The sequence below is a fragment of the Phycodurus eques genome, chromosome 1 (genome assembly GCF_024500275.1).
Source record: "Phycodurus eques isolate BA_2022a chromosome 1, UOR_Pequ_1.1, whole genome shotgun sequence".
Taxonomy (NCBI): Eukaryota; Metazoa; Chordata; class Actinopteri; order Syngnathiformes; family Syngnathidae; genus Phycodurus; species Phycodurus eques.
In genome coordinates, this window is record NC_084525.1 from 12,921,669 (window position 1) to 12,948,719 (window position 27,051).

Genomic DNA, 27,051 nt, shown 5'->3' on the forward strand with positions numbered 1-27,051 from the left:
TTTTTTTAATTTTCAGCAATTTAGATGCATCTTGGTGTATTAAAGCCACCCGCAGGTGACAGATATTTCATTCTATTTTAAACACTTCTTTATATTTTTGAGTACTGTATAATCCTGTGCCGTGTATAAAAAAATAAAAAATAAAAAATAAATGAACAAGTGCTTTTGTAATCCATTGGAACTCGCATTGGCCAAGCAAAACTTTAACTGACAGGCAGGAAACTATCATTTCTAATAATTTTTCAAACGTGTTCTCCTTTGGTGTAGTTCTTTCAATGAATTAGGTTGTGAATGACTGTTTCTGGACTCCCACAGGCACTTGGATGTTTCCCAATTTCGTGTATGTAAATACTGTATTTACTTAACCCACAGTATCCCAGCCTCAATCTTTTTATTTTTTTTTATACATCTATTCGGTTTCCAGGAAAAACAATTTCCTAACTGCAGGTTGAATATTATATATAATGGCTCCCTTTTTTTCTTTTCCCAATTTTCTTGCCACTCCCACTCAAGCTCTTATTTGACTTGAGTTTTGTATTCTGTTTTCCCATCCAGAAGCTTTACGTCTATGCACATACTGTGCATGTTTTTGGGATGTGGGTGGAAGCCGGAGTACCTGGGAAAAACCCACACGCACGGGGAGAACATGCAAACTCCACACAGACAAGGCCGGATTTGAACCCGGGGTCCTCAGAACTGTGAGGCTGATGTGCTAACCAGTTGTCCACTGTGCCGCCACATTTCCAGTCCTTTTATTTCAAAATCAAATAATATGCAAGCCATTTATTTCCAAGGTTATTGTTGTAAAATGAGTTTGAAATTATATTTACCAGTGTTTTGGGATTATAGTTTGTGGTATGTTTAAGGTTCAAACTATTAACATAGGCAATTATAAACATTTTGAGGGGAAATCAGTTACTCATGTTATTTTTTTTTACTTTTATTTTTAACAGGGCTCTGCTCCCTTTCCCCGGCCAACAGCAGGAGTTTATTGTAGTCATGAATAAAACCAATAAAGTGCATTTGTTTGAACTCATTTATACACATAGTTTGCAAAAATGTTTGCTCTCAGAGAAAAAAATAAAAGACAATGCCAAAGGAATAAATTATTACATGAACACTCACAGCTGCAGGATGTTGGGACTCAAATTACCCATTAGAGAGTAGGTTACCACAAACAAGTTTGAATGATGACAGCTTCACATGTGCATGAAGTCACGCTAACGCTCAGAATTTCACAACTTAACGAACAAAAACCTTAATCCGCATTTCCTCTTGCTAACATCATCAGTATGCCATGAAGTATCGAAGGGCTGCTTCAGTTTACCAGCAACACAACCAGCCTTTTTGCCACATTTAAAGGGCACGTATAGAGAAAAAGGTGAAATTTACCATTGTTTATTATATTTCTTGGCCGTGCACAGTTGTGTTTAGCCTGACGCCAAACATGGCCTCCCATTGTGTTCGGACCCACGCCAGTAGAGCCTGTAGGAGCTCTGAACTCTCCGAGCGCACATGCCAGGTCTTCTCCTCTTTCTGCGTCTTGAAGATGAAATGAAGAGTCATTACTCAAAGCATTTACAGCTGACTATAACAACTGGGAGCAGAGGTGTGCGATATAACGATATATATTGTAGATACCAGAGGTGGGTATTAATGCGCTACATTTACGATCAACTGTACTTGTCAGAGTACTTTAAATGCACCATACTTTTTGCTTTTATTTGAGTATTTATGTGAAGAAGGATCGATACTTTTACTCCGTTACAATGATCAACATGCTGTTCGCTACCTTTATTTATCCATTCTTGTGTCTATTTTGAGACTCCATCTTCGACTTCCTCATCAGGCACCCGTTGCACCAATCAAACGGGATCACTAATGCCATTTGACTCCAATTCACCAATTAGACGACACAAGGCAGTCACATGACCGTGCACGTAGCCTTCGCAAGCCAATCAAAATGACTCATCAGCAGCGCGACAGTGTTTACTCTCCAGACTCCAAAAAACAACAGCTTTGTCGTGCAGCTCTTAAATTGTGACTGGCCAAACGTGGTTATATCAGCACACTTCTAACTTGAGAAAACACCATGCGGTAAGTTGCAGATGTTTCTATTGTTGTATTGGCAGTGGATATGGCAAAATTAGCCCTATTATATGGTGTCGCACACACAATCACTAAGACTGTTCAGCAAAAAGCTTCTTCATCAAGTCATTTCAGTGTATAAAAGCAAGTGTTTCTGTAAGGCCCAATGCATGTGTTGTTGGTTTTTGGGCAGTTAAAAATTGAAATGGTGCCAGGTCTGTGTTGACTCCCATATATTATTATTTTTTTTAATTTGATTTGATGTTCATGCTCTGATTTAAAAAAAACAATCAAACAAAAAAAAAAGGTTACTAACTCAAGTTACTCGAGTATTTTTTTCCATTGAGTACTTTCTTACTCAAGTAAATATTTGGATGACTACTTTTTACTTGAGTCGTATTATTCTAAAGTAACAATAACATTTGGCTACTCTACCCTCCGGTAGATACGATAAAATCCTCGGTTCTATCGTTAGATTTACCTTGTCGCTACAGGGGGAATCCTGTAATTTATTTTCTTTTATTTCATTTGGTAATTCTGTGCTTTTACTGGATAAATGATATTTGAAGCACTGTCTTGTATTTTTTTTTTATATTCTTCAGACTTTACTGCATTCCTAGACACGTGTTTTTTTATTTGTATTAATCTATTTTAATCGTTTAATTGTAGTCTATATAAAATACAAAGATGACAAATTGCCATTAATTTCATGTAATAATATTATATTAGGATATATATCGGTATCGGGAAATAAAATTACCTATTTTATATCAGGATTTAAAATTTTGTCCATATTGCACAGCTCTAATTGGGAGAGTGGCTCACCTCATCATAGAGCTTGACATCCATCTGGCATTGCTCATTGGACCACAGGTGGACCGAGCTCACACAGCTGATGGGAAGTGTCTCGAGAACAGTGAAGCTCCCACTGCTGCGCTCCGGGGTGCTGTTGACTGTTGTCAGATGGTTTGTGCTCTTCCCCCATTGGTGATCCTCACTCAACAGGTACAGAGTCTCCCGGGTCGCCAGCACAGTCATTGGCGCCCACGTGTTGTCTGCGATAACGCACAGACAACCTTTACTTTAAGATGACCTTGTTTAATTTATGTGGACACCCGTAAGGTGAAGATCAAAGCCTACCAATACTTTGATCTTAATCCTTTCTCCTTTTTGGCTGGAAACTACAGAGCTCCATGGTGAAATTTTTTTTTCAATTCTGGCCACAATTTAAATATAACCTACGCTCAAAATGCTAATGTGTGGCCACAATATACCAAATTGCCATGAAATAGGTATAATCTGTGCACAAAACAGTCATTTGTGGATATAAAATTGTTGCCATTAACAACTTGGACAGCGACATCTGTGTCAGCAAATGGAGCACTAGCGCTATAATTGCAATAGGTGATCTCCTTAAGATAATCATAATATCTTAATCTGTTTTTGTCAATAGCCTGCGATGTCAGCCTTTTCAGATTGTCTTTGTAGCTTATTCCCAGCCTAATATAAACTTTAATCATCATCTGTTTGTTGGCTTTAGCCCGGCCTCTACCTTACCATTTCTAGAGAAATTGGACTCGATTTGCTTTTGCATCGGTTATGTACGGAGCCACAGGTACACAAATTAGTATTTTGGGCACAGGTTACAGCTATACTATGGCCACAATTGAATTTTTCCTTCCCCATACCATGTCTGGGGCTATCATGTCTGGATGCGTGTTGGCATTGAGGGACTGAAAAGTTTAGTATCAGCTTCACGAGGCAGATCTGGACACGCTCAAATGGCAGAACCACAAATTCCACTGATCTGCGTAGCTGTGAGCAAAATAGCCTGAGGAAGATGTTTGACAGGGCGGTGTCCCACATCGCAAGCACACATGAATTTCACTCGACTCACCTGTAACCACCATATCTTGATGCCACCAAAAAGACACCACAAATCCAAGTAGCATACCCTTCATTTGTAATGATGAATGAAGTGATATAGGTTGCTAACCTTGCAGCAAAAAGGCTAGAATGTAGCAAAACTGCAGCTGGCCGTCCTCCACATCTGTCTGGATGTCTTCACACACAAGAGGCCTGGCAAAAGAAAAGAACACAACATGAATGATAGCACATTTGTGACCATGGCTCTCCTTTCCTAAATGCAAGGGCATAAGTAAGTTTACTGTAAAAACCCACAAAAAAATATTGCTTAAAAAAGCTGATATACTGAGACAGGGATGCAAACAATGAACTGCAATATAGTGGGGGAACACTGTATTCCTATTTTAAACCGTAACTATATCACAAAATACCATCACGAAACATCCATCCATTTTCTGAGCCGCTTCTCCTCACTAGGGTCAGATTTAAAAAAAAAAAAATGGACCAGAAGTACGCAGTTACATTCACGTGGTGAAGACTCCCCATAACTTCGACGAACAACTCAGGCTAAACTTAGCTCCTACCTGACATATAAAGCTTGTCTCTCAATTGAGATGTATAACTTCAACATAATGTTGTTCCTTGACACCAATTACTGCTTTCCTATTTAGCCAGGGCTTTGGTGCTATCTTAGGGTGTTACAGAAAGAACAGAAAATTGCACATACGTGAGTTTTTCAGTGGTTAGCTGAGGATGGATTCCATAGAAAAAAACGTAAATACGTGAAGCTCTCACCGTGAATAGGTGCTGCTAAATGCTTATTTACTACTTTTATTTTATGGAACTCACCGAAGCACATTCAACTTCAGCATGTTGAATGTGTGTTGAAAAATATTTTCAATCTTAATATAATATATATATATATATATATATATATATATATATATATATATATATATATAAAATGCAATTTCAGTAATCATTGAGTGTGTTTACACACAGTAGTTATGGCGTGTATTTCTTCTTTGAAATCAAGCTTTCATGTTAGCGGTCTTGTTCCACTCCAGAGGAGAGAAAACACTGCTAATGAGTGGAGGAAAACATACAAATAAAAGGTGGATAACAACAAACTGCACGACAACACACGCAGGTCTTGCTGCGTAACACATGGTTCAAATTAACTAATTCCCTGCCAATGCCGTCCAAAGATGTCATTAAGAATCCATCTATTCCCTGCCAATGCCGTCGAAAGACATCAATAGTGTTTTTTAACGGGGATGGGTGGGGGAGGGTCTTGTGCAGTTTATGTCTGATCGTCAAGCCTCTGGATAACTGCAATGAGGATTGGCACCCTATAGAGGGCAACACGACGAGTTACCTTCGTCCGACAACGAAGGTAACTCGTTTGCAGCTCGCGTTAGCTACATTTAGCGAGCAAACACGATCCTTCAGTCCTTGTTACATAAAAACATACAACCCCAATTCCAATGAAGTTGGGACGTTGTGTTAAACATAAATAAAAACAGAATACAATGATTTGCAAATCATGTTCAACCTATATTTAATTGAATATACTACAAAGACAAGATATTTAATGTTCAAACATCAACTTGATGTTTTTAGCAAATAATCATTAACTTGGAATTTTATGGTTGCAACACGTTCCAAAAAAGCTGGGACAGGTGGTAAAAAAGACTGAGAAAGTTGAGGAATGCTCATCAAACACCTGTTTGGAACATCCCACAGGTGACCAGGCTAATTGGGAACAGGTGGGTGCCATGATTGGGTATAAAAGGAGCTTCCTTGAATTGCTCAGTAATTCACAAGCAAAGATGGGGCGAGGTTCACCTGTTTGTGTCACCTCTTTGAACAAGTGCGTGAGAAAATAGTTAAACAGTTTAAGGACAATGTTCCTCAACGTACACTTGCAAGGAATTTAGGGATTTCATCATCTACGGTCCATAATAATCAACAGGTTCAGGAATCTGGAGAAATCACTGCATGTAAGCGGTAAGGCCGAAAACCAATATTGAATGCCTGTGACCTTCGATCCCTCAGACGGCACTGCTTCAAAAACCGACATCAATGTGTAAAGGATGACACCACATGGGCTCAGGAACACTTCTGAAAACCAATGTCACTAAATACAGTTTGGCGCTACATCCGGAAGTGCAACTTGAAACTCTACGATGCAAAGCAAAAGCCATTTATCAACAACACCCACAAACGCTACTGGCTTCTCTGGGCCCGAGCTCATCTAAGATGGACTGATGCAAAGTGGAAAAGTCTTCTGTGGTCCGACGAGTCCACATTTCAAATTGTTTTTGGAAATTGTGGACGTTGGTCCTCGGGGCCAAAGAGGAAAAGAACCATCCAGACTATTATGGGCGCAAAGTTCAAAAGTCAGCATCTGTGATGGTATGGGGCAGTGTTCGTGACAATGGCATGGGTAACTTACACATCTGTGAAGGCACCATTAATCCTGAAAGGTACATACAGGTTTTGGAGAAACGTATGCATATCCAAGCAACGTCTTTTTTATGGACGCCCCTGCTTATAAAAGCAAGATAATGCCAAACCGCATTCTGCACATGTTACAACAGCGTCGCTACGTAGTAAAAGAGTGGGGGTACTAGACTGGCCTGCCTGCAGTCCAGACCTGTCTCCCGTTGAAAATGTGTGGCGCATTATGCAGCGTAAAATACGACAACGGAGACCCCGGACTGTTGAACAGCTGAAGCTGTACATCAAGCAAGAATGGGAAAGAATTGCACTTACAAAGCTTCAACAATTCGTGTCCTCAGTTCCCAAACGTTTATTGAATGTTGTTAAGAGAAAAGGTGATGTAACACAGTGGTAAACATGACCCTGTCCCAGCTTTTTTGGAACGTGTTGATTCAAATTATTATTTGCTAAAAACAATAAAGTTTATCAGTTTGAAAAGTAAATATCTTGGCTTTGTAGTGTATTCAATTAAATATAGGTTGAACATGATTTGCAAATCATTGTATTCTGTTTTTATTTATGTTTACCACAACGTCCAGACTTCATTGAAATTGGGGTTGGAATTTAGTCCCACCAGTTCACATTACAATGCAACATCTGTTGCCAGTACTGATTTGAATTTTCCATTTCGTCCATCTTGCAGGAATTCAACACCTGTGAGTCGAGCGTCTTTTAGGATTGCGAAGAAAAGTAATGTTTTTTTGGTTTTTTTACCCTTGCAAAACACATCATCAATAAAAAGTATTCTTTTGTAATCATGTATTTTTTAAAACTTAGTTTATGCATCCAGCAGACGTTCGACTCCCATTGCAGTACAGACAAAAAAAAGGTAATTGAAAGCTTTTTTTCTCCACATCCCACAACAGCAATTTCAACAATGTATTTTTATAGTAATATTTATATTTCTAAACTGCACAGGTTCTGCTTCGAGCAGAAGTAGTGACTGGTTTCAAGGAGAATGACAACCACACAAGATCCCATTCAATGCCAACAGAAGAATAAAATAAGATGTGGATAATACTTTGCTAGATTTTATACGCAAGGTAATAAAAACCTGGACTATTGAGCAAACGGTAGAGGAGGAGAATTTGGAGGAAAAAAGTGTGGGAGGCCCATTTGTTCATGCATTTTTGTCTAATGTAAATTCTGTACATAGTTAAATTATTTTTCAGTCAAAAGTACTTTCTCAGTGTTGTTTTATGTTCAGATGTTTGAGATCTTCACTAAAGAAAAAAAATATTAGTCTCAAAGTCATTGTTCTGCTTGATGCGTCTGCTTTCACAAAAAGGCTGTTTTCTCCATTTTTGTCCTTCCAGAAACAGATTTGTCTGAAAGTAGCCTATATTCGACTGCTTATTACTAAAGAACAGCCTAAGCTAGAGACAAACGTTTTTTTTTCTGATGACAGAAGAGTCTGATCTTTCATTTTGTGGTTTTGGTGTTACATGGTCATAGTACATAATATTCTGTGGGGCTTTGAAAATCAGTAAAATTACTTGAAAATGACTGGTAGTCTCGGGGTTCCCTGCTCAGGAAACGGCTGGCAGTGAATGAGTTAAGGTGCGGTTTACCAGCTAATTTAACAGGGATAGAGTAAAAAAAATAAAAAATCTATCATAATGGATAGAAGATGTGTGTCCGGATAAAAATGAGCTCATTGGCACAACCCTTGTCTCACTGCATGTGTTAAAGTTAGTACCAGAGATGGTGCTGAGGATTGAGTCTGGCGGTTGAGATTGACCTCAGTTTGCTGTCGGACCGATGTGCCATTTCACGCACAATTCCTACAGAGAGATGGAATGAAAAAACAAAGGACTCAACACATTTGGAGCAAGTGTTTGAAAACAAACATACAAAAAATAGCTGCTGGACTAAAGGTGAAAATGACCTGAAGAACTTCACTTGAGCAGGACTATTATTTTATTCTTCTCACACCATAAATCTCTGCTCATCTCACAGAATTAAAGCAAAAGACTGACTAGAAAAACAAATGAGAATAAGTCTGTAAAAACATCACTCCCAAACCTTCAAGGTAAACAGGTCAGAAGTCAATTTGAGACCATTGTTGCAACAGCACGTCTCTTCTTTTGGGTGTACTATTGCAACACCGTAGAGGCAATGGCTGAGAAAAGTTTTGCAGCACAATGCAGCAGTCATGCCGGCTTTCAAGAACAGCAGCATATTGTCCTACTTGACAGCTATACGGGGCGAGGTGGATTTCAATAGGATTTCAATTCATGGTCAAGTTTGAATGGGCTCACCTCACAGAGGGCTTTAAAGGGATGCTATGCTGGAGGAGGAAGGATACAGTATTCAAATTATTTTTGGTCAAAATAACTTCTGTACTACACAACTTTCCCTGTGTAGGTGAGGTGCGTCATGGAGATGAGTCTGTTTCCATGTATACATCTTTTCCCCTCAATGTGGTCAACTGTGTGGGCTTTAATTAAGTGCAGACTTATGTGGCGTTTATGTTAGTCAATCATGTTTTCCATCAAACTCAGAGAGGCTGTAAATCATCTTGTTCCATTATATTCCAGACATTCCTGGGCCGACCAGGGGCTTAATCAAGGGTTTTCCTTTCGGCTGCTGGTCCTCACTTACAAGCAGATGAGTCGGGCTGGGACAGATCTTTGCCTCATATGGTATAATATTAATATAATGTTAGTGGGTTTCTGTGGCAAGAAGACCATGCTGTTCTGATATCCACAGCAACAACCTTCATATTTTGTTTAGCTGTAAGCAGCCTAACCAGCGAAAAGTGTCAGCCAGTTTCTTTCTCACACAATACAAGTTTTCCTTTTATGTGTTTTTCCACATGTTCAACAGGAAGTGTTCTCTGCTCGTGTTTGGCCTGAGCTCCTCCTTACCTGTCAACAGGCCAAAGAAGCGTTTGCAGCGTATACTGTCCCGCACCAGGAGGGTGTAGGCCATGCACGTAACTTCCCCATCGTCAAATGCCATGTGGATGCTCTGAGAGCCAAGCCCCACCTCCAGGTAGCTGAGCTCTAAGATTGGGTGGCAGTCACGCTTTTGAAGCCAATCAGAAAGCTGCCCTCTGCTGAGAGGGAACGCACACCGAAGTGAGACTTAGCAGTGGCAGTCACTCCAAAAGAACAGTAGCGGTGCTACACAGCTACAATGTCAAGAACTTAGAACTCAAGAAATCAAGCACTTTTGACACAATGTTTCAATAGCACATTAAAAGTACAACACATTCTCTATATGTGACCTAGAAACTCACTCAATGTTCCTCAGCCACTCACCTAGCTCCGGATGATAGTTCAAGGATGTAGATTCGCTTGTCTGATACCACCGCCAGAGATGGAAACTCTTCTAGCTCTCCAAATTTCACAACTGATGTCTGACAGCAAAATGGACATTCGGTCAGTAGAAATGTCACTTAAATGTGATCACAACAGTAAATGGACTGGATGGACTGCACTTATATAGCGCTTTATCTACATTATCACAGTGCCCAAAGCGCTTTACAAAGCCTCACATTCACCCATTCACACACACATTCGTACACCAATTGGCGACCGCTGCCATGCAAGGCGCTGCCAGGCCCACGAGGAGCAAATTAGGGTTAAGTGTATTGCCCAAGGACACTTCGACATGCAGACAGTTGGAGCTGAGATTCAAACCATCTACCCTTTGGTCACTGGACGACCCGCTCTACCTACTGAGCCACACCCCAGTAACTCACCTTTAGGAAACAACGGAGCTCCTCTTCCTCTTCGAAGACATCCACATCCAAGAAAAGCTTCAGCCGATGGTCGACCACCTCAAATGCCTCAGTCAGTAGGTCCAAATCACCTGAGGGGAGACGGTTAAATTAAATTAAAGACACCTTACGACATTTGCTGGGTAAAGCTACCATTTAATCAGGAACATAAAACCCATCATGTGCTGTTGTTTTAATAACCTTTTTCACAGCAGTCAGAAGCATGGCTACACACAAGATACAAACCCAACTTTGGAGGGGCCCACGACCTATGTCCTGCATGCTTCTCTTCCTGTCCAGTCCTTTCCTATCTTGTCCTGCCCTTCCCTCACAGGGTATAGCACAACGAGCCCCATACAACACTCTATTATGTGTCATTGTACTAGGTATATGATTTACTTTGCTCATCTAGTTTAAAGCTAGTGTCGTCTTTTGTTGTCTTTTTCCTATATTATTTCATTACCTTTTCACTCTCTCCTTTTTGTTGTATCTGTCACTCTCCTTTAAAAACTTTGCTCTGTTCAACTGAACGATTGTAATTCTCACTAAATATCCATCAGAATACAAAGAAACCACAGTAGCAGCTTAAAAGGTCCACTGTGACACAGTAAAACTGTTATGGCATAAAAGGGATACAGATCCTCCTTTCTGCTTGACCTAACAGCTGAACAGGACAAATCTTTTGTTTTAAAAAAAGGATAAACACAACTTCCATGTAACTTTGAAGTGGGGTGACACAGTCCACGAAAAACCTTGTTACATTTTAGTGTAGGTGCTAGATGTGTTTATAAGGGAATTAACTGAGTCACAACCAGCCACAACCATAATGGCACCTTCACTTCGTTCATCATCTTCCAGCCAGCCATCCATTTTCCGTACCGCTTATCCTCACCAGGGTCGCGGTCGCGCTGGAGCCCAGCCCAGCTATCCTCAGGCAAGAGGCGGGGTACACCCTGACCTGGTCACTAGCCAATTGCAGGGCACATATAAACAAACAACCATTTGCACTCACATTCACACCTACGGGCAATTTAGAGTCTTCAATTAACCTACCATGCATGTTTTTGGAATGTGGGAGGAAACCGGAGTATCCAGAGAACACCCATGCAGGTATGGGTGGAACATGAAAATTCCACACAGGCGAGGACCCGGCTCCTCAGAACTGTGAGTATCTACCTAAACTAACCGACTAATAGCCAGCTAACTAAAGAGCTGACATTTTCTATCAGCTTTGTTAACAAGCCTTGAGCGGGTCAGCACTTGACTGACGTTCAACTGACCTTCTTGTAATATACTTATACATTCATTATGTTAACATTAAATTTTAATGATGCTCTAAGACTCTTGCAGCATATAGTAAACTACACAATAAATGATTTCATTCTGCAATAAAGCAAGAACACACCAGTCGAGTTGTCTCGTCCTGAAGGTTGAATACCAGGTGGTGTGGCACAGATGGCAGTGTAGCTGTAGCTTCCAGCCAGATCCTCCTTACTTTGACAGTCAGCATTGTATTTCAGGGAGAATTTGTCATCCCCGCCCTCCTCAATGTACAATGAGCTCCCCTGTGTGCTGAAAAAAGTGGGGTCCTCTGTGGTCTCGGTAGTGGCAGGTTCTTCCAGACTACTGCTAACACTGGGGTTCACCTGTTGGACACAGCGACATTGCAGTCGATTACTTTTCGAAGTATATTACAGGAAATATTCCAGTGATTAAAGACACCTTTTTGTCTACACTGCCTGGTCTTGATGGACGTTGGATTGGTGTACTACTGTAAGGAAATGACTGGCCAACTAGCTGGATCAAGTGGTCACTTCCACATTCTGGACAGTTATCACAGTTTCCTGGAAGAAATGGGCACAGAAGGGTGGAAAAAATACAAATCTGTCAATCTATTTTCTACTGCTTATCCTGAAGAGTGTACAAGGTCACAGGAATGCAAGAACCTATCCCACCTATAGTGGGTACGGAAGGTATTAAGACCCCCTTAAATTTTTCATTCTGTTTAGTTGCAGCCATTTGCTAAAATCATTTAAATTAATTTTCCCCCTCATGAATGTACACACAGCCCCCCATATTGACACGAAAAAAAAACCAGAATTGTTGAAATTTTTGCAGATTTATTAAAGAAAAACTGAAATATCACACAGCCATAGGTATTCAGACCCTTTGCTGTGACACTCATATATTTAACTTGGGTGATGTCCATTTCTTCTGATGATCCTTGAGATGGTTCTACACCTTCATTCCACACACCTCTGTCTATACAAGACCTTACAGCTCATAGTACATGTCAGAGCCAGAATTGTGGCAAGGCACAGATCTGGCCAAGGTTACAAAAAAATGTATGCTGTACTTAAGATTCCTAAGAGCACAGTGGCCTCCATAATCCTGAAATGGAAGACGTTTGGGACGATCAGAAACCTTCCTAGAGCTGGCCGTCCGGCCAAACTGAGCAATTGGGGGAGAAGAGCCTTGTTGAGAGAGGTAAAGAAGAACCCCAAGATCACTGTGGCTGAGCTCCAGAGATGCAGTCAGGAGATGGGAGAAAGTTCTAAAAAGCCAGCCATCACTGCAGCCCTCCACCAGTCGGGGCTTTATGGCAGAGTGGCTCGACGGAAGCCTCTCCTCAGTGCAAGACACATGAAACCCGCATGGAGTTTGCTAAAAAACACCTGAAGGACTCCAAGATGGTGAAAAATAAGATTCTCTGGTCTGATTACCTTAATTTTTGGCCTTAATTCTAAGTGGTATGTATGGAGAAATCCAGACACTGCTCGTCACAGGACAACTGGTTGCAATTGAAGGAAAGATGAATGCGGCCAAGTACAGGGATATCCTGGATGAAAACCTTCTCCGGAGTGCTCAGGAACTCTTACTGGGCTGAAGGTTCACCTTCCAACAAGACAATGACCCTAAGCACACAGCTAAAATAATGTAGGAGTGGCTTCAGAACAACTCCGTGACTTCTTGAGCTAGAGCCCTGACTTAAACCCAATTGAGCATCTCTGGAGACCTGAAAATGGCTGTCCACCAACGTTCCCCAGCCAACCTGACAGAACTGGAGAGGATATGCAAGGAGGAATGGCAGATGATCCCCAAATCCAGGTGTGAAAAACTTGTTGCATCATTCCCAAAAAGACTCATGGCTGTATTAGCTCAAAAGGGTGCTTCTACTAAATTCTGGCCAAAGGGTCTGAATGCTTATGGCTGTGTGATATTTCAGTTTTTCTTTTTTAATTAATCTGCAAAAATTTCAACAATTCTGTTTTTTTTTCTGTCAATATGGGTGGGGTGCTGTGTGTACATAAATGAGGGGGAAATGAACTTAAATGATTTTAGCAAATGGCTGCAATATAACAGTCAAAAAATTAAGGGGGTCTGAATACTTTTCGTACCCACTGTATATTCACATGAGAAGTGGGAATATACATCTGCCTCGGCAGATCACCATTCAAGAACAGGACTGACACAGTGACAGGGAACCATTCACACATATACAGTTACACTTTTGGACAATTTGATTTTGACTGTGGCAAGAAGCCAAAACAACTGGAGAAAACCCACACAAGCACAGGGAGAACACGTACGACGGAAAGAGCAGAATTTTTTTGCTGTTGTTTGCAGCAGTAATAATCACTCAACCACAGTGCGACATGCTGTATTGATGTTTAAAAATAAAATAATCTGCCAGTACACAAGATGGTATTATATCCATCCATCCATTCTCTATACCGCTTATCCCTCATTAAGGTCGCAGATGAGCTGGAGCCTATGCCAGCTGACTTTGGAGAAGAGGCAGGTTACACCCTGGACTGGTCGGAGCCAATTGCAGGGCACATAATGTCAAACCACCATTCACATACTGTTACTTCAGGGAATGCACTGCCTTTTCAAGTGAACTAGTCCCAGCTGGTGCTGAACAATCTTCAAAACATCTAAAGAACAAAGTGGAGTGTGCGTGCCAGTGCAGGTCTTTTACGTCAACTTTGGTCAAATCATTAGAAGGTAGCTGCTCCTAGAATTTTATCTGCTGTTGATCATAAAGAAATCAACAAAACAAGATGATTGAGGGGGAGATAATTCCCAAGATGATTCACTTGTATTCTTATATAAGAGAAAATATATCCTTGATGATAACACAACCTTGTCCTTTTCAAACATTCCCAGCAGTATTTCCATCTTCCCCTTCAAGCACACTGGAAGAACCATCCATTGATTTTGAAAGAAATGTAGGGTTTTTTTAAAGAACTGACTCACTGCCTCTGCATGACCTAGCTTGCTCAGTTTTGTCGCCCACATCGCATTCCATCAACTCCTTGCCGTCCTGCTGATCTACGCCCTCCGGCAGAATCATAGGCCTTGTACTCCTCGCACGACCTCCAGGCTCCATGAACTCTGACCCACAACGAAGGCACTGCAAATGAATACAGTCTGGGAGGAGCCCTGTGTCACGCCGGCGGTTGGCCTCTTCCACAGGTGACAGCACATCAACAAGATCCTGGTCAAGAAGGTTATGATAACACAAATCAAAGAAGCTTCTAGTGATGTCATAGGTCTGAGTATTTTTGCTCTTCTTTGTTTGCAACACAGTCAAGGGGTTACCAACCTTAAGTGCCTGCTGTGGGTTATCATCCAGAAGGACGTAAAGTCGGCGCCTCTTTTCTTTCATGATGTAGTCAAACTGGATCTCGACAGCTGGAAATAATGCCTTAGTCTTCTGAAGCAAATATTTATTTTTCAGTCAATTTATTCAATTTATGATAATAAGGCCCACAAAAGCGACTTTACCCTGTGCGTCCAAGCCGCCTGTGTGGCATCCACCCTCACTAGGCAGTCGAGTTCTAGGCGACATCTCTCCTGGCCGGACTGCACGTCCACCTCAACCAAATGGTCCTGTTTGACACGCAGAAACACCTCCTTCCTCCCCTCATCCTGACTCTTTTCATCTTCTTCGTCAGGTAACACACCCACCAGAAGCGGCAGACACTGGTCCACTGCACTCGAAAATACTCCATAAAGTGGTGTTTGATAACAACATAAAACATGTTTTTTTTTTTTTACTATTTTGTTTTTACATAACTACCTCCAAGGTCTTCCTCGTCTTCTCCCTCCTTGAAATCACCACTCTCCTCTCCCGCTGACTTGTGGGAGTCCAAACTGGGTCGGGTTGAACGGACCTGGCCTGCCACCTGACCATCCACTGCAGTCTCTTCCAAAGTGGATTCAGTGTGCTGAGTGCTCTGACTGGGCCACTGCAAAGTGGACTCTGTCTCTTGCTCTGCCTCCACATCAGGTGTTGGCACCCTTGGCTCAGATGAGATAAGTGGAGGAGGAAGAACCTCCGGGGACAGACACAGAGGGGTGACAAGGCTGTTGGAGAGGGTTTCTGGGCCATGAACAGTAGTGGTAGGACGCGGTGCTACGTCTGCGTCTAGGTGGTGCTGGTAACGCAGCCAGTCCTCACCCAACTGCTCTCTGAAGCTGGACATGCGCTCAATCTCCTCTTGGTGTGGAAGGACAATGTCTAGAGAGGAAGCATACTGGCACTCATTACAGTGCAGACCTACACCACAACTTAACAATTAAAAAAAATATATATATATATCCATCTGATTCCTTTGATTGATTGGAGCCAAACAAGTCTGAGTCAGCATAAGATCAGAATACAGTTGTACATAAAGCAAAGCAAATTGATTTATATAACGCATTTCATACACAAGGTAGCTCAACGTGCTTTACATGACTAAAAGCATTTAAAAACAAAGAAAAAAACAGCTTATAAACGTTTAAAACAAAGAAAAATAAAAGTACAATTAAAACAGCATACAATGCAAGAAATATCAGTGAAAAGTGGAGATGCGCTAAAAAGCACGAGAAAAAAAGAAGGTTTTTTTAACCTGGACTTAAAAACATTTACGTCACTTCTGTTGGCAACGTATTCCATTTGTGTGCAGAATTTTTGTACTGTTCTATTTGACCTGAGTCTGTAGCTCTTAGAGCCCTGCTGTAAATTCCATTAGCATTTCTTGCAGGTATTCAGGACCTTAACCATTAAGTGCTTTATAAACCAGTAGCAGAACTTTAAAATATATTCTAAAGCTGACTGGGAGCCAGTGTAGTGACTGACCTCTTTGTTCAGGTCAGAATCCGATCTGCAGCATTCTGAATAAGCTGCAGCTGTTTAATGCTCTTTTAGGGAGTCCTGGTCAGAAGACCATGACAATAGTCAAGTCTACTTGAGATAGAAGCATGGCTGAGCTTCTCCTGGTCTGCTTGGCACATGCAAGCCTTCACTCTGGATATGTTCCTGGTAGAAGGCAGTTTAAGTAATTGATTTTGATATAACTGTTGAAAGTCAGGTCCGTAGACACTGCTAAATATAATTGTGTGTCATTTGCATAGCTATGATAGTTAAAATTAAGGTTCTGAAGAATTTGATCCAAGGGTACCATACACAGGCTGAACAGGAGGGGTCCAAGAACTGACCCTTGAGGGACCCCATAGGTCATTCAATAAGATTGAACACTTCCAATGGTTACAAAATAACTCCTTTCCTCCAGATAGGACCTGAACCATTTAAGGACTGTTCCATTTAATCCTACCCACGTTTGCAACCTGTTCAGCAGTATATTATGATCTACCGTATCAAAAGCCGCATTGAGATTCAACAAGACCAGAACTGACACCTTTCCCGAGTCATTATTCAACCTGATATAATTTAGTACTTTGATAAGAGCTGACTCTGTACTGTGATGAGTTCGGAAACCTAATTGAAATTAGTCAAAAAGTCCATTTAAGTTCAAGAAATTGCTGAGCTGATTAAAAGTAACTTTCTCAACAATCTTGGCTATGAAAGGGAGATTTGAGATGGGTCTATACCAGGGGTTGGCAAACTACGGCCCGCGGGCCACATCCAGCCTGTTGACCATTCATTTGACATGGTCCTGTAATGCCGAATTGTTCCACCAGGTTGTGCTGTAAGGGCCAGTGGTTTCACCAGGTAGCGGAGTAGGTACAGTGATACATTGAGTTGACTTTGCCTGTTCTGTTTTTAATCTGCTACGGCTCTGAACCCTTCTTTAACCATCAGTGCACCAAAGAAAAGAAAAGTCGACAGTGACTGCTGAGCAGTGTTTCCGGTAACACGTTACCGGAAAACCAAATTTCGCTATTTTCTGAAACTTTCCCCAGGAGAGTAACCAGACTGCAGTTACTTTTAAGTCATTAATGTTCCTCAGCAAGTCGTGATTTGGTGCTGATGACTCGAAAGCTCACGCTCCAGCCAATCATTGGCATTTGATCCTCACAAAGACTGCTGATTTCTAAGTTAGGGAAAGAAAGGGATTGGTATGTAATTGTTGATTCTACAATGTACAGTGACGGTGCAATACCATAAAAGTGCAAAGAAATGCATGATTTCAGTATCACCACCCTATTTTTTTTATATTTTCCTTTGTAAAAAGTGTCCTTGATTGTTGTTATTTTTTTAATTTACACAAATAATACAGTTTTACTTCTGTGTTAACTGCACAATGCATTGTGGGTCATACCCAAGTGCGCGGTCATCAGAATCATCTTTATTTGCCAAGTATGTCCAAAAAACACACAAGAAATTTGTCTCCGGTAGTTTGAGCCACTCTAGTACGAAGACAGTCAGTCAATTGACAGAGAACACTTTTGAGACATAAAGACATTGACAAAAACAGTCACTGAGCAATAAAGGGTTGCTAGTTATCTCGTAATGCCGGTACAAATTTTATTTTTTTATTTTTTTTTTACAATTGTGCAAAAAGAAAAAGATAAATCGGTCATGGAAGTTAAGGACTGTCTCACTGAAGGACTTACAATACTTATCTTAAATAATATTTACAATGAAAAGTGAGAACTTTCAACTCCATTGTAGTCTGGACTGTGAGCTGGTTTAACGCGCTGCACGGCTGACGTCACGTAAGTAAGTGCTTCTCCCCCCGTCAATCACCCACTGCTTTACTAGTTAAACAGTTGCGCAATCTTGTCACCTTTTCTCGCTCTTCGCAACAAAATTACATGGTGGGAGCAATGGTGTGTTTGTATGCCCCCAATATCAAACTGCCACTCATTTTCACGTTTACGTACACGTATGCACAAACGCACGCACACAAACAGTTGCCTTCATGGACCATAATCAGCATCCATCCATCCATTCATCTATCAGTTAAGAGTCTTTAGAGAAGTGTACTGAGAATAGTGTGCTTGTTTGTGTTTAGGTACTTACTGTACTGTGTTGTCATGTCAATTCTGCACTAACTTGCTGATTTAACACTAAAATTTAAGTTATTGGTTCATGTTGATGTAGTAACTGTAACTTGTGTGGCATACATTACCAAGTAATGGTAAGTAATGGGTAATGTAAGCTAATGCTTTATTTTTGGACTCTGGATAAGTAATATTCGTGCCACTTGGCAGCTGCTGAAAGTAACTAAAACGTTTTTCTGAGTTACTTTTGAAATCAAGTAATTAGTAAAGTAACTAAGTTACGTTTTCAAGGTAACTGTGGCAACAGTGGTGCTGAGTGTTTAATATAGAATGGACTACTAAATACTTTTTCACTGAAGTCCGGTCAAAGGCTGTACGTCTAATTTGTGAAGAAACCAATGTGGTTTTCGAGGAATATAACATCAGCCGTCACTTTTCTACCAAGCATGCTGATTATGTTAACAGCCAATCAACACAGGAACTGATGGCTATGGCTCAGCGGTTAAAATCTATCTTGCAGGCTCAGCAAAACACCTCTATCTGACTGCCAACTGCCATCCAAGATTCAGTCCCACAAGACCCTGAAACAGCGCCACGGGAGCTGCAGATGGAACTGATTGATTTCCAATGTGATACTGTCTTAAAACAGAAGTTCAGCTCTCAAACTGGATGAATTTTATGCTTCATTATGCGCAGACACAGACTTCACAATAGTTTTGAAAAAGTCAGATGGTATTGAGTCAAGACAGCTAATTGATGGTTGCAGCTGCTGAACCGGTTCCTCTACAGGTTTTTGGTCAACTGTATAAAATTCTGACATGGTAATAGAGTTTTTCCTGAGTGGCTTCAGATGTGGCATCATTTTATTATTTTGATGATTTGTGCTGATATTTAACCTGAGAGATTGTATTTTGTTTCACTAAAATAACAAGCAAGTTATTTGCATTTATCTGCTGTTAGGAGTTCTGGAACTATTTGATTCGGAGGGGGGTTGTTAGCTTGTCAACCACAGCAAATAGAGTGTGAGTATTGTTAAGGTTCTTACTGAAGATTTCAGAAAAGTGTTGCTGTCTAGCCCTGACTAACTCTTGGTTAAAATTACAAATACTTTGTCTGTAGAGGTCATGGTCAATTTGGAGTTGAGTTTTTCTCCACATACGTTCTGCTTTCCTTCACTTTGATTTAGAGGTCTTTACCATCATTGTGGTCCTCCCCAGTCTTCTAGGTCACCTCAAGATTGTCTTAGCTTTAATAGGAGCGACAGCATTCATGACATTTGAGATTGTCCAGGTGAATGTATCCAAAAGATCAACTGTCTCAGCATTCACAGTTTGTGGCACAACTCTGGTCTCTATAAATATAGTGGCGGGACTCTCATTTATGTACCTTTTCTTAATAGACATAGAGGTTGTCTGAACTTTTGGGAGAATCTGTAATTCAAAGAAAACACAAAACTGGTCAGAAATAGCCATATAATTAATGTCAACTGATAGAATTTCAACATCCTTAGAGATGACCAGGTCTAAGATGTGACCTTGAGTCTGGGTTGGACTTTTAATATGTTGAGAGAGGTCAACATAACATACAGTAAACTTCAACAGAGCGAGGCAATAAAGAGCTTGAAGTCTCTTTTTTTTTTGTAGAATTCTTCAGGAATTCTATCTGCCAAACTGCTGCATGTTGTGAAGTGAGTTTAGCCCCTGTACCTGTCACACAGGTAATGACAACCTACCTTGTGAGGAGACTGCCTGGTAGTCTGTATCACTGGGTTCCGAGATACTAGCTCTCCGCACTTTCACCTTGGTCTGCAACACAGAATAATATAAAATAAATATTTCACAGCTTCAAACTCCACCACACTGTATCCCTATCCTCCATCATACCTTGGATTTCTTCTTGCGACCGTGTGAGATTCGCCCCTCCCCCACTGACAAACTGTCGCTGAGCTCCCCAGCTCCGCTTGACACATCTGCATGACTTTGTTCTAACACTGCCGGAGGAGACGACTGTACTTGGACAATTAGTTGTCCAGCTTTCGGCAGAACCTGAGGATAGGAGTGGTCTCCTTTTCGACTTTACTGCTGTGGGTTGTCATAAAAATTTTACGAAGGAGGAAACTTACAGATAACTCGGAAGATGAGAGCAGGACACCATCTAGTTTAAACTGTTAGAAACCAATAAATGTGTATTGGATTTAAATGCTCCAGTCTCAGTTATGTCACAACTATTTTCGTTACCTACCCTGAGGCTGACAGCCTTTGGCGATAGGTGTCGGACAGTACACGTGCGGTGGGTCTTCTGGAAGTAGAGCGGGTTGCCTTCCAAGTTCAACTTCATGACAGGACATTGGTTTGTTTAAATAACTCTCTGCAGCATGACATGTATGGACAAACAAATGTGTGCATCCTCACCATTTTAAGACAGTGAAGCAAGGAGAGAGGAGCCAGTTGGGAATGCTCTAGCAGAAGATTATAGGCCAGGTCCAAGTGCTGGAGTGATGCCAACTGCTCCACCCCTGTTGATTCACAAAACGTGGTAAACAGAAACATATCTGAAGTGCACATACAAGTAAATGTGTGTTTTGGTCACTGTGCTGTGTACCATTTATAGTCTCCAGTTCATTGTTTCTGAGTATGAGCGTAAGCAGTTTAACTCTGGCGCTCAGGCTAAGTGTTGGCGCCCTCTGCAGGCAGTTGTAGCCCAGATTCAAATGTTCCAATTCACTCACAGGCTGAGAGGACAGAATAAAGAGAAATTAAAAATGTGAAACGACTTCTGTTCAAAAGCAAGAGGCAAATACAATATGTCTGACCTTTAGAAATTCTGCACACTCCTGAATCTTGTTGTGGCTTAAATCCAAAGACTTGAGGACATTCAAGAGACTCTAAGACATGAGAAGTTGTGTCAGTCAAAAGAAAGGTAATAGGTTAAATTATTCCTTGGGTTGTTTGTCTCACTAAAGACTGGTCAAGGCAGACAATGAAGTTGTAGCTGAAGTTGAGGGTGTGCAACTCCAGCCATGGCAGAGCAGAGCTGAGGTCACCGCCGCACAGGGAGAGTAGCTCCTGCAGGAACAAGTCGCACACATGCTGTCACAGGTGGTTGAACTGTCAGATGCAGTAACAACCGCGTTGAGAGCACCTCCAGGGAGCTAAGGCTCTTTGAGCAGATGAAGACCTCCAACTGGGAATAAACTCCTCTCAGCCCCTCTAGACAGTGCGGGGGGATATTCTTCAGCTGCCAAGAAAAATACAAAAGAAAGACAGATGTTTTATTCAACTAAAAAAATAATTTAATTTGTTCCAGCGGCACAATGCATATTAGCTGTATTCAGTAACAGAGCAAGGAGTGGCCGTAAATAAGAATCAAAAACAAAAAACAGCGTAAGACCGATTTTAAACTACCAGGGTAAATAAGAAAGTTCCATAAAAAGGTTAGTGTGGTGGAAAATCCTATTGTTATATTTGCTTGTATTTATGCATATGGGTTCAAACTGGCTTAGGTACAGGTGGATGAAATTGCCATGCAGCACCAATTAGGAATTGTGCACCAAGGTTCATCAAAACAAGTGAGAAATAAGGGATATCAAAATAGTAAGTACCTCCAAACACTTCAAAGACTTGAAAGGGAAAATCTTCACCCCAGACAGTAGTCTCATGCTTGACGGGTTGAAGAGCTGCAAACAAATGCACGCACACACACACTTTTGAAATAAATATCCCAACAACATTATTAGTTGGCCACTTCAAATAACCTTCAGGGAGAATGTCTTCTGCAGGATGTCGAAGAGGAACTGCAGCTGCAGCAAAGATGCAGTGTCGGCTGGGTGGGACGGCAGGGCCAGGAAGCCATGCTGCTGATTCCTGGACAGCAAATGCTGCTCGAACAGTCGGTTGAGCTGCTGCAAGCTTGTCACTGGCAGGGTCAGCGTGCTGCTGCCTCCAAGCACTAACTCGCCTGGAGATGGAGAAAGGGGAACAACTGAGCTGCCAATACTATATACAGGTGCATCTTAATCAATTAGAATATTGTGTTAAACTTTATTTTTGTTTAATTAGTTCAGTTAAAACCTTTACTCAAACATCATCTTTCAACAGGCTTGCTCATTATAATTGGTTTGGTTAAAATTATTTTCGTTATGTTTAATAATTTTGGTTTTTCAGTTTTATACTACTTTGCCGTCTTTTAATTCTTCCTAAATGTATTTCCTAATTCTATTTTGTTCTATTAATCCTGTACGGGTGGCACAGTGGTCGGGTGGTTAGCACTTAAACCTCTCAGTCAAGAGTTTGGGTGTTCAAGTCCGTGAGGAAGTTGGAGTACCTGAATAAAACTAACTCCACACAGCAAGGGTGGCGCCCATATTCAACTCCCCAACGTCACAACTGTAAGGTAGATGTGCTATCCATTCATACACCGTCCCGCCACTGTCATTATTACTACTAGTAGTATTTTTATTGTTATTTACTATAAAGTGAAATGCGCACCTTTCATAGATTCAATACACACAGATTGAAGTATTTCATGTTTTTTTTTATATATATAATTCTGATAATGATAGCTCAATTTATTAAAAGAAAATATAATTTTAACATATTCAACAATTAAAATAATACTATTTTTGTTCTAAATTTATTTGGAGTAACTTCTGAAATGTATTGCCTGAATCAGTACGGGTTTTTGATTGAATTACTGAAATAAATGAATTTATCGACGATTATCTAATTAATTTAGATGCACCCCTATAGCTATATATTTAGACTGCGAGGGAAATTGAGGACGAAGCGGGTCTGAAATTGGAAATAATTTGAGTTAAAGACTCACCGTTATTTCGGAGGAGTGTTGCCAGGCCAATGACAAGCGTGGACTGACCACCGTAAGTACGGGACATCCTTGGCCGACGTTGAAGAAACGAGCTGCTGTTAAAAACGACAAGCCTCGGTTCTTAAATACGCTAACAATAACATTAGAATATCGACAAACAAAGAGCCGTGTCAAGAGGTACGATTTGTCAGAAGAAGAACTGGCATTCCAAACTCAGCTGCACTTAGCCAACCAGCCAGCCAGCTAGCTGACACACTTCCTGGTAGCAAGCTAATAGGTAGCCCGCATAATTACAGTCAGGTAAGTTGACGGGCAACATTAATGCGTTATCGCAAATATTTTCATAGCACAGACGATTGAATGTTTGACCATGTCAGTTTCAAAACAGTACAGTTCAGTGTTGTTGGTGTTTTCTATCTGTGGCGTTGTTGACAACATTAGAGTCACGTGATGAGGAAGCGCTTAACGGAAGCCATGACGGACCAAAAATTATTATAAAAAAAAAATTTAAAGATACAATTTTACAGTTGGGTTCTTGAGTTTGCTTCCATAGTTTAATGCTAACTTTTTATTCTTCGGTTGTGTTTTAAAAATATATTCTTGAGTTTGCTTCCATAGTTTAATGCAAATTTTTATTCTTCGGTTGTGTTTTCACAATATATTTGATCTTATAATCCTGTAAAGTGACCTTGAGTGGCATAACAAAAATTGAAGAATTAAATGAATAAGAAATATAAAGAAATTATATCTAGTATTTATATAAAAGTAAAACTATTACACAGAGATAAAATATTTGTTTTATTTTTTAGTATTTTTTATTTTGAAATCAATCTGGCTCTCTTAAGAGGAAGCCATGCATTTCTACAAATAATATTATTGAAAACAAGATATTAAAGATTGCGGGATTGTACTCAACTGATCACACAAATGATACAAAGGTTTTTTTTTCTGTACAACCTGTGAGTGACGCACTTGAGGCGACCAAACTGTACTTAAAATGTACTGTACATGAAAAGTAATGTACTCTACATGAGAAGAAAAAAAAAAAAGTACTCCACTGGATTAAAAAACAGTTGCAGATGTATGCATAGCTACAAGCTTAAATATAATATGTTTCATTGTATATTGGCGGGCCGGCATGGTAAACCACTGGTTAGGACAACTGCCTCACGGTTCTGAGGACCGGGTTCAAAGCCGGCCTCACCTGTGAGGAGTTTGCATGTTCTCCTTATGCCTGCGTGGGTTTTCTCCGAGTACTCCGGTTTCCTCCCACATCCCAAAAACATGCATGATAGGTTAATTGAAGACTCTAAATTGCCTGTGGTTGTGAATGTGAGTGTGAATGGTTGTTTGTTTGTATGTACCCTGCAATTGGCTGGCAACCAGTTTAGGGTGTACCCCGCCGCCTGCCCGCAGTTAGCTGGGATAGGCTCCAGCAGCTCCCGAATAAAGATAAGCGGTTTAGAAAATGGATGGATGGATAATTGTATATATAGTCTAAATGTTGTAAATTGTGTTTGTATCTACTTCAGTGATTCTGTTGCATACCATTCAAGAGCCATAATACCATTGCATGCGCCTGAAGTCAATAAGGGACTTTTATCAGTTCCTGAGATCATTGAATATTTTTTTTAAGACCAAAGTACTTATAGATCTGGGTCCCTAACCCGAAATGGTTTTGCTCACAGTCATGAAAGGAAGTACTACGGTAACAGTACCAGTGATGGAGTGAGGCCATGCTCTACAGGCCATGTCATGTCGACTACCAAAGTACCGTATTTTCAAGACCATAAGGCGCACATTAAAGTATTAAATTTTCTCCAAAATGGATGGGCCGCCTTATAATGCGGCGCGCCTTATGTGTGCACCGAGTTCCAAAATCTGTAAATGTTGTTGTGTGGCTTTGATGAGCGCTCCGCTTGACTGACTGGGAGCATTTCCTGCCGACACGTTGCTTATATAGAGGAAAGGCGGACGTGACTGAGGACAGCATGCGGATGTTAACGGGGGAAGGGTGCGTGTGAAAGAGGACGCTAAAGGCACGCTCCCAGTAGGTATATAGCGCCGGTATGTGCATTGTGCTAAACATCGGTTTGGCTAAGGACCCCCGAAAATGGCACCTATGAAGAGACACGCTTACGAGGCACAGTTTAAACTCCAAGCTATCAGTTACGCGGAGAAACATGGGAATCGAGCGTCCGCGAGAGAATTCAAGATCGAATCCATGGTTCTCAAGTGGAGGAAGCAGGAAAACGAGCTTCGCCAAGTCAAGAAGACGAAGCTGAGTTTCCGCGGAAACAAGGCGAGGTGGCCAACAAGACCAACTCGAGCAATGGATTAATGAGCAAAGAACAGCCGGGAGAAGCGTCTCGACAGTCATCATTCGACGGTGCAATAACTCAGAGCTTGCCATCATTCCGAGAGGCTTGACGAAGGAACTCCAACCACTGGACATCGGTGTAAACAGGGCGTTCGAAGTGAAGTTGCGTGGGAGCGATGGATGACAGATGGCGAACACGTCTTTACTAAGTCTAGGAGGCAGCGCCGGGCGAGTTACGCCACAATTTGTGAATGGATTGTGGATGCTTGGGCTAAAGTGTCTGCTTGCACTGTTGTTCGAGCTTTCGTAAAAGCCGGCATCATTTCTGAGGAGCCGCACGGCAACGAGACTGACTCCGACAATGACGAGAGGGAACCTGCCGTGTTTGATGGAGAACTTGCCCAGCTGTTCATTTCGGGTACAGAAGATGAGGACTTTGATGGATTTGTGGGTGAGGACTGATAAAAAAATAACGTGAGTACATTGTTAAATACTTCAATAAAGTACAACCGAACTCAGTTTTGCTCCCGCTGCTTTTTTAAAAACATTGTTTTAGCATGAATGCATGCTACCGTATGTGTTAAACTAGCGTATGTTTTACCATACCTGTGCCCGATAATACGGTGGGCCTTATGTATGTGTTAAATACAGAAATAGACCCCGTAACTGAGACTGCGCATTTTAATACAGTGCACCTTATAGTCGTGAAAATACGGTAGGTTACACAATCTTCCTAATACAGTTGCGTTTGTGGCATTTAAGAAATGTTTGTTTTGAAACATAAGGTGCAATTTTTATTTAGCTTGTAATAGGTAATTGAATCGTTTAAGTTAACTTTTTTCCCTCTGTTGATGCGCAGTGTTCATTTTAGAACTGTACATAATGTTACAGTGGCTTACAAAATTAAATATACTTTTTAGGAATCACAACAGTGTGTCGTTTGTGATGAACACTAGGGCATCATATGCTACTGTAGTTTAATGTTGGTCTTTATGGTGATACTTGGAGAGCTAAGTACTGATATTTTTTGAGGACCACTGTTTTAGAGAGTTAAAGCATATTTTACAAAATAAAAGGCATCGGCCTAATTCATATAAAGTTGTTGTTTTTTAATTTACCTGACTTTGTTCTCGCATAATGACTTTATGTTTGAAAAATATGACTTAATTCTCTTAATGTTACAACTTTATGAAAATGTAAATTTGTTATTGTAACATTAGGACATTCTTATTAAATCTAAAATAACTTTTTAATTCCTATGGTATTTAGGGGTACACAATCAGGGTGCTTTTATTTAGACTTGGGGGCGGAGGGGGTCATTGGAAAAATGTCTCCCCTGCAAAAACTTTGAGACACCCGAGAGCAAAATTGAGAATTGTAGGACCCAGCAGTACCCCTCGCTTCACCTGTTCGCGTACGGAGCGCACAGCGCCTGAACTCCCCCTCCCTCTTTTTTTTTTTTTAAACTTGGTAATGCCTTCCA

At 40.9% G+C, this 27,051-nt stretch overlaps 1 protein-coding gene across 7 annotated transcripts; it reads right to left on the reverse strand.

The window, feature by feature from the left end:
• Positions 1–1,018: 1,018 nt before the first annotated feature.
• stk11ip (serine/threonine kinase 11 interacting protein) lies at positions 1,019–23,704 on the reverse strand. Of its 7 annotated transcripts, none has more exons than XM_061678069.1 (25): positions 23,249–23,704; positions 22,179–22,381; positions 22,026–22,100; positions 21,566–21,661; positions 21,382–21,489; positions 21,237–21,308; positions 21,026–21,155; positions 20,836–20,939; positions 20,666–20,755; positions 20,547–20,588; positions 20,308–20,469; positions 20,157–20,229; positions 15,273–15,713; positions 14,978–15,183; positions 14,796–14,906; positions 14,447–14,687; positions 11,909–12,030; positions 11,592–11,832; positions 10,169–10,278; positions 9,726–9,823; positions 9,330–9,517; positions 8,159–8,243; positions 4,085–4,167; positions 2,914–3,143; positions 1,019–1,542 (listed from the first exon to the last, which is right to left on the reverse strand). In XM_061678069.1, the coding sequence occupies exons 1-25, from the start codon at positions 23,313–23,315 to the stop codon at positions 1,402–1,404; spliced, it is 3,519 nt and encodes a 1,172-aa protein (XP_061534053.1). In that variant the 5' UTR covers positions 23,316–23,704; the 3' UTR covers positions 1,019–1,401. The 7 variants fall into 7 exon arrangements, with proteins under 7 accessions (XP_061534053.1, XP_061534034.1, XP_061534015.1 ...); XM_061678050.1 differs by having other exon boundaries at positions 9,330–9,520; XM_061678031.1 differs by having other exon boundaries at positions 9,330–9,520; positions 14,796–14,903; positions 14,978–15,198.
• Between the last annotated feature and the right edge of the window lie 3,347 nt (positions 23,705–27,051).

What these genes read in the sequence shown, in the direction of transcription:
- stk11ip (XM_061678013.1), bottom strand. Translation starts at nt 23,315, where the DNA reads ATGTCCCGTACTTACGGTGGTCAGTCCACGCTTGTCATTGGCCTGGCA. An exon ending in AACACTCCTCCGAAATAACG is followed by an intron (nt 22,382 to 23,248) that starts GTGAGTCTTTAA and finishes CTCCATCTCCAG; the next exon opens with GCGAGTTAGTGCTTGGAGGC. An exon ending in TGAACTGGAGACTATAAATG is followed by an intron (nt 20,940 to 21,025) that starts GTACACAGCACA and finishes GTGAATCAACAG; the next exon opens with GGGTGGAGCAGTTGGCATCA.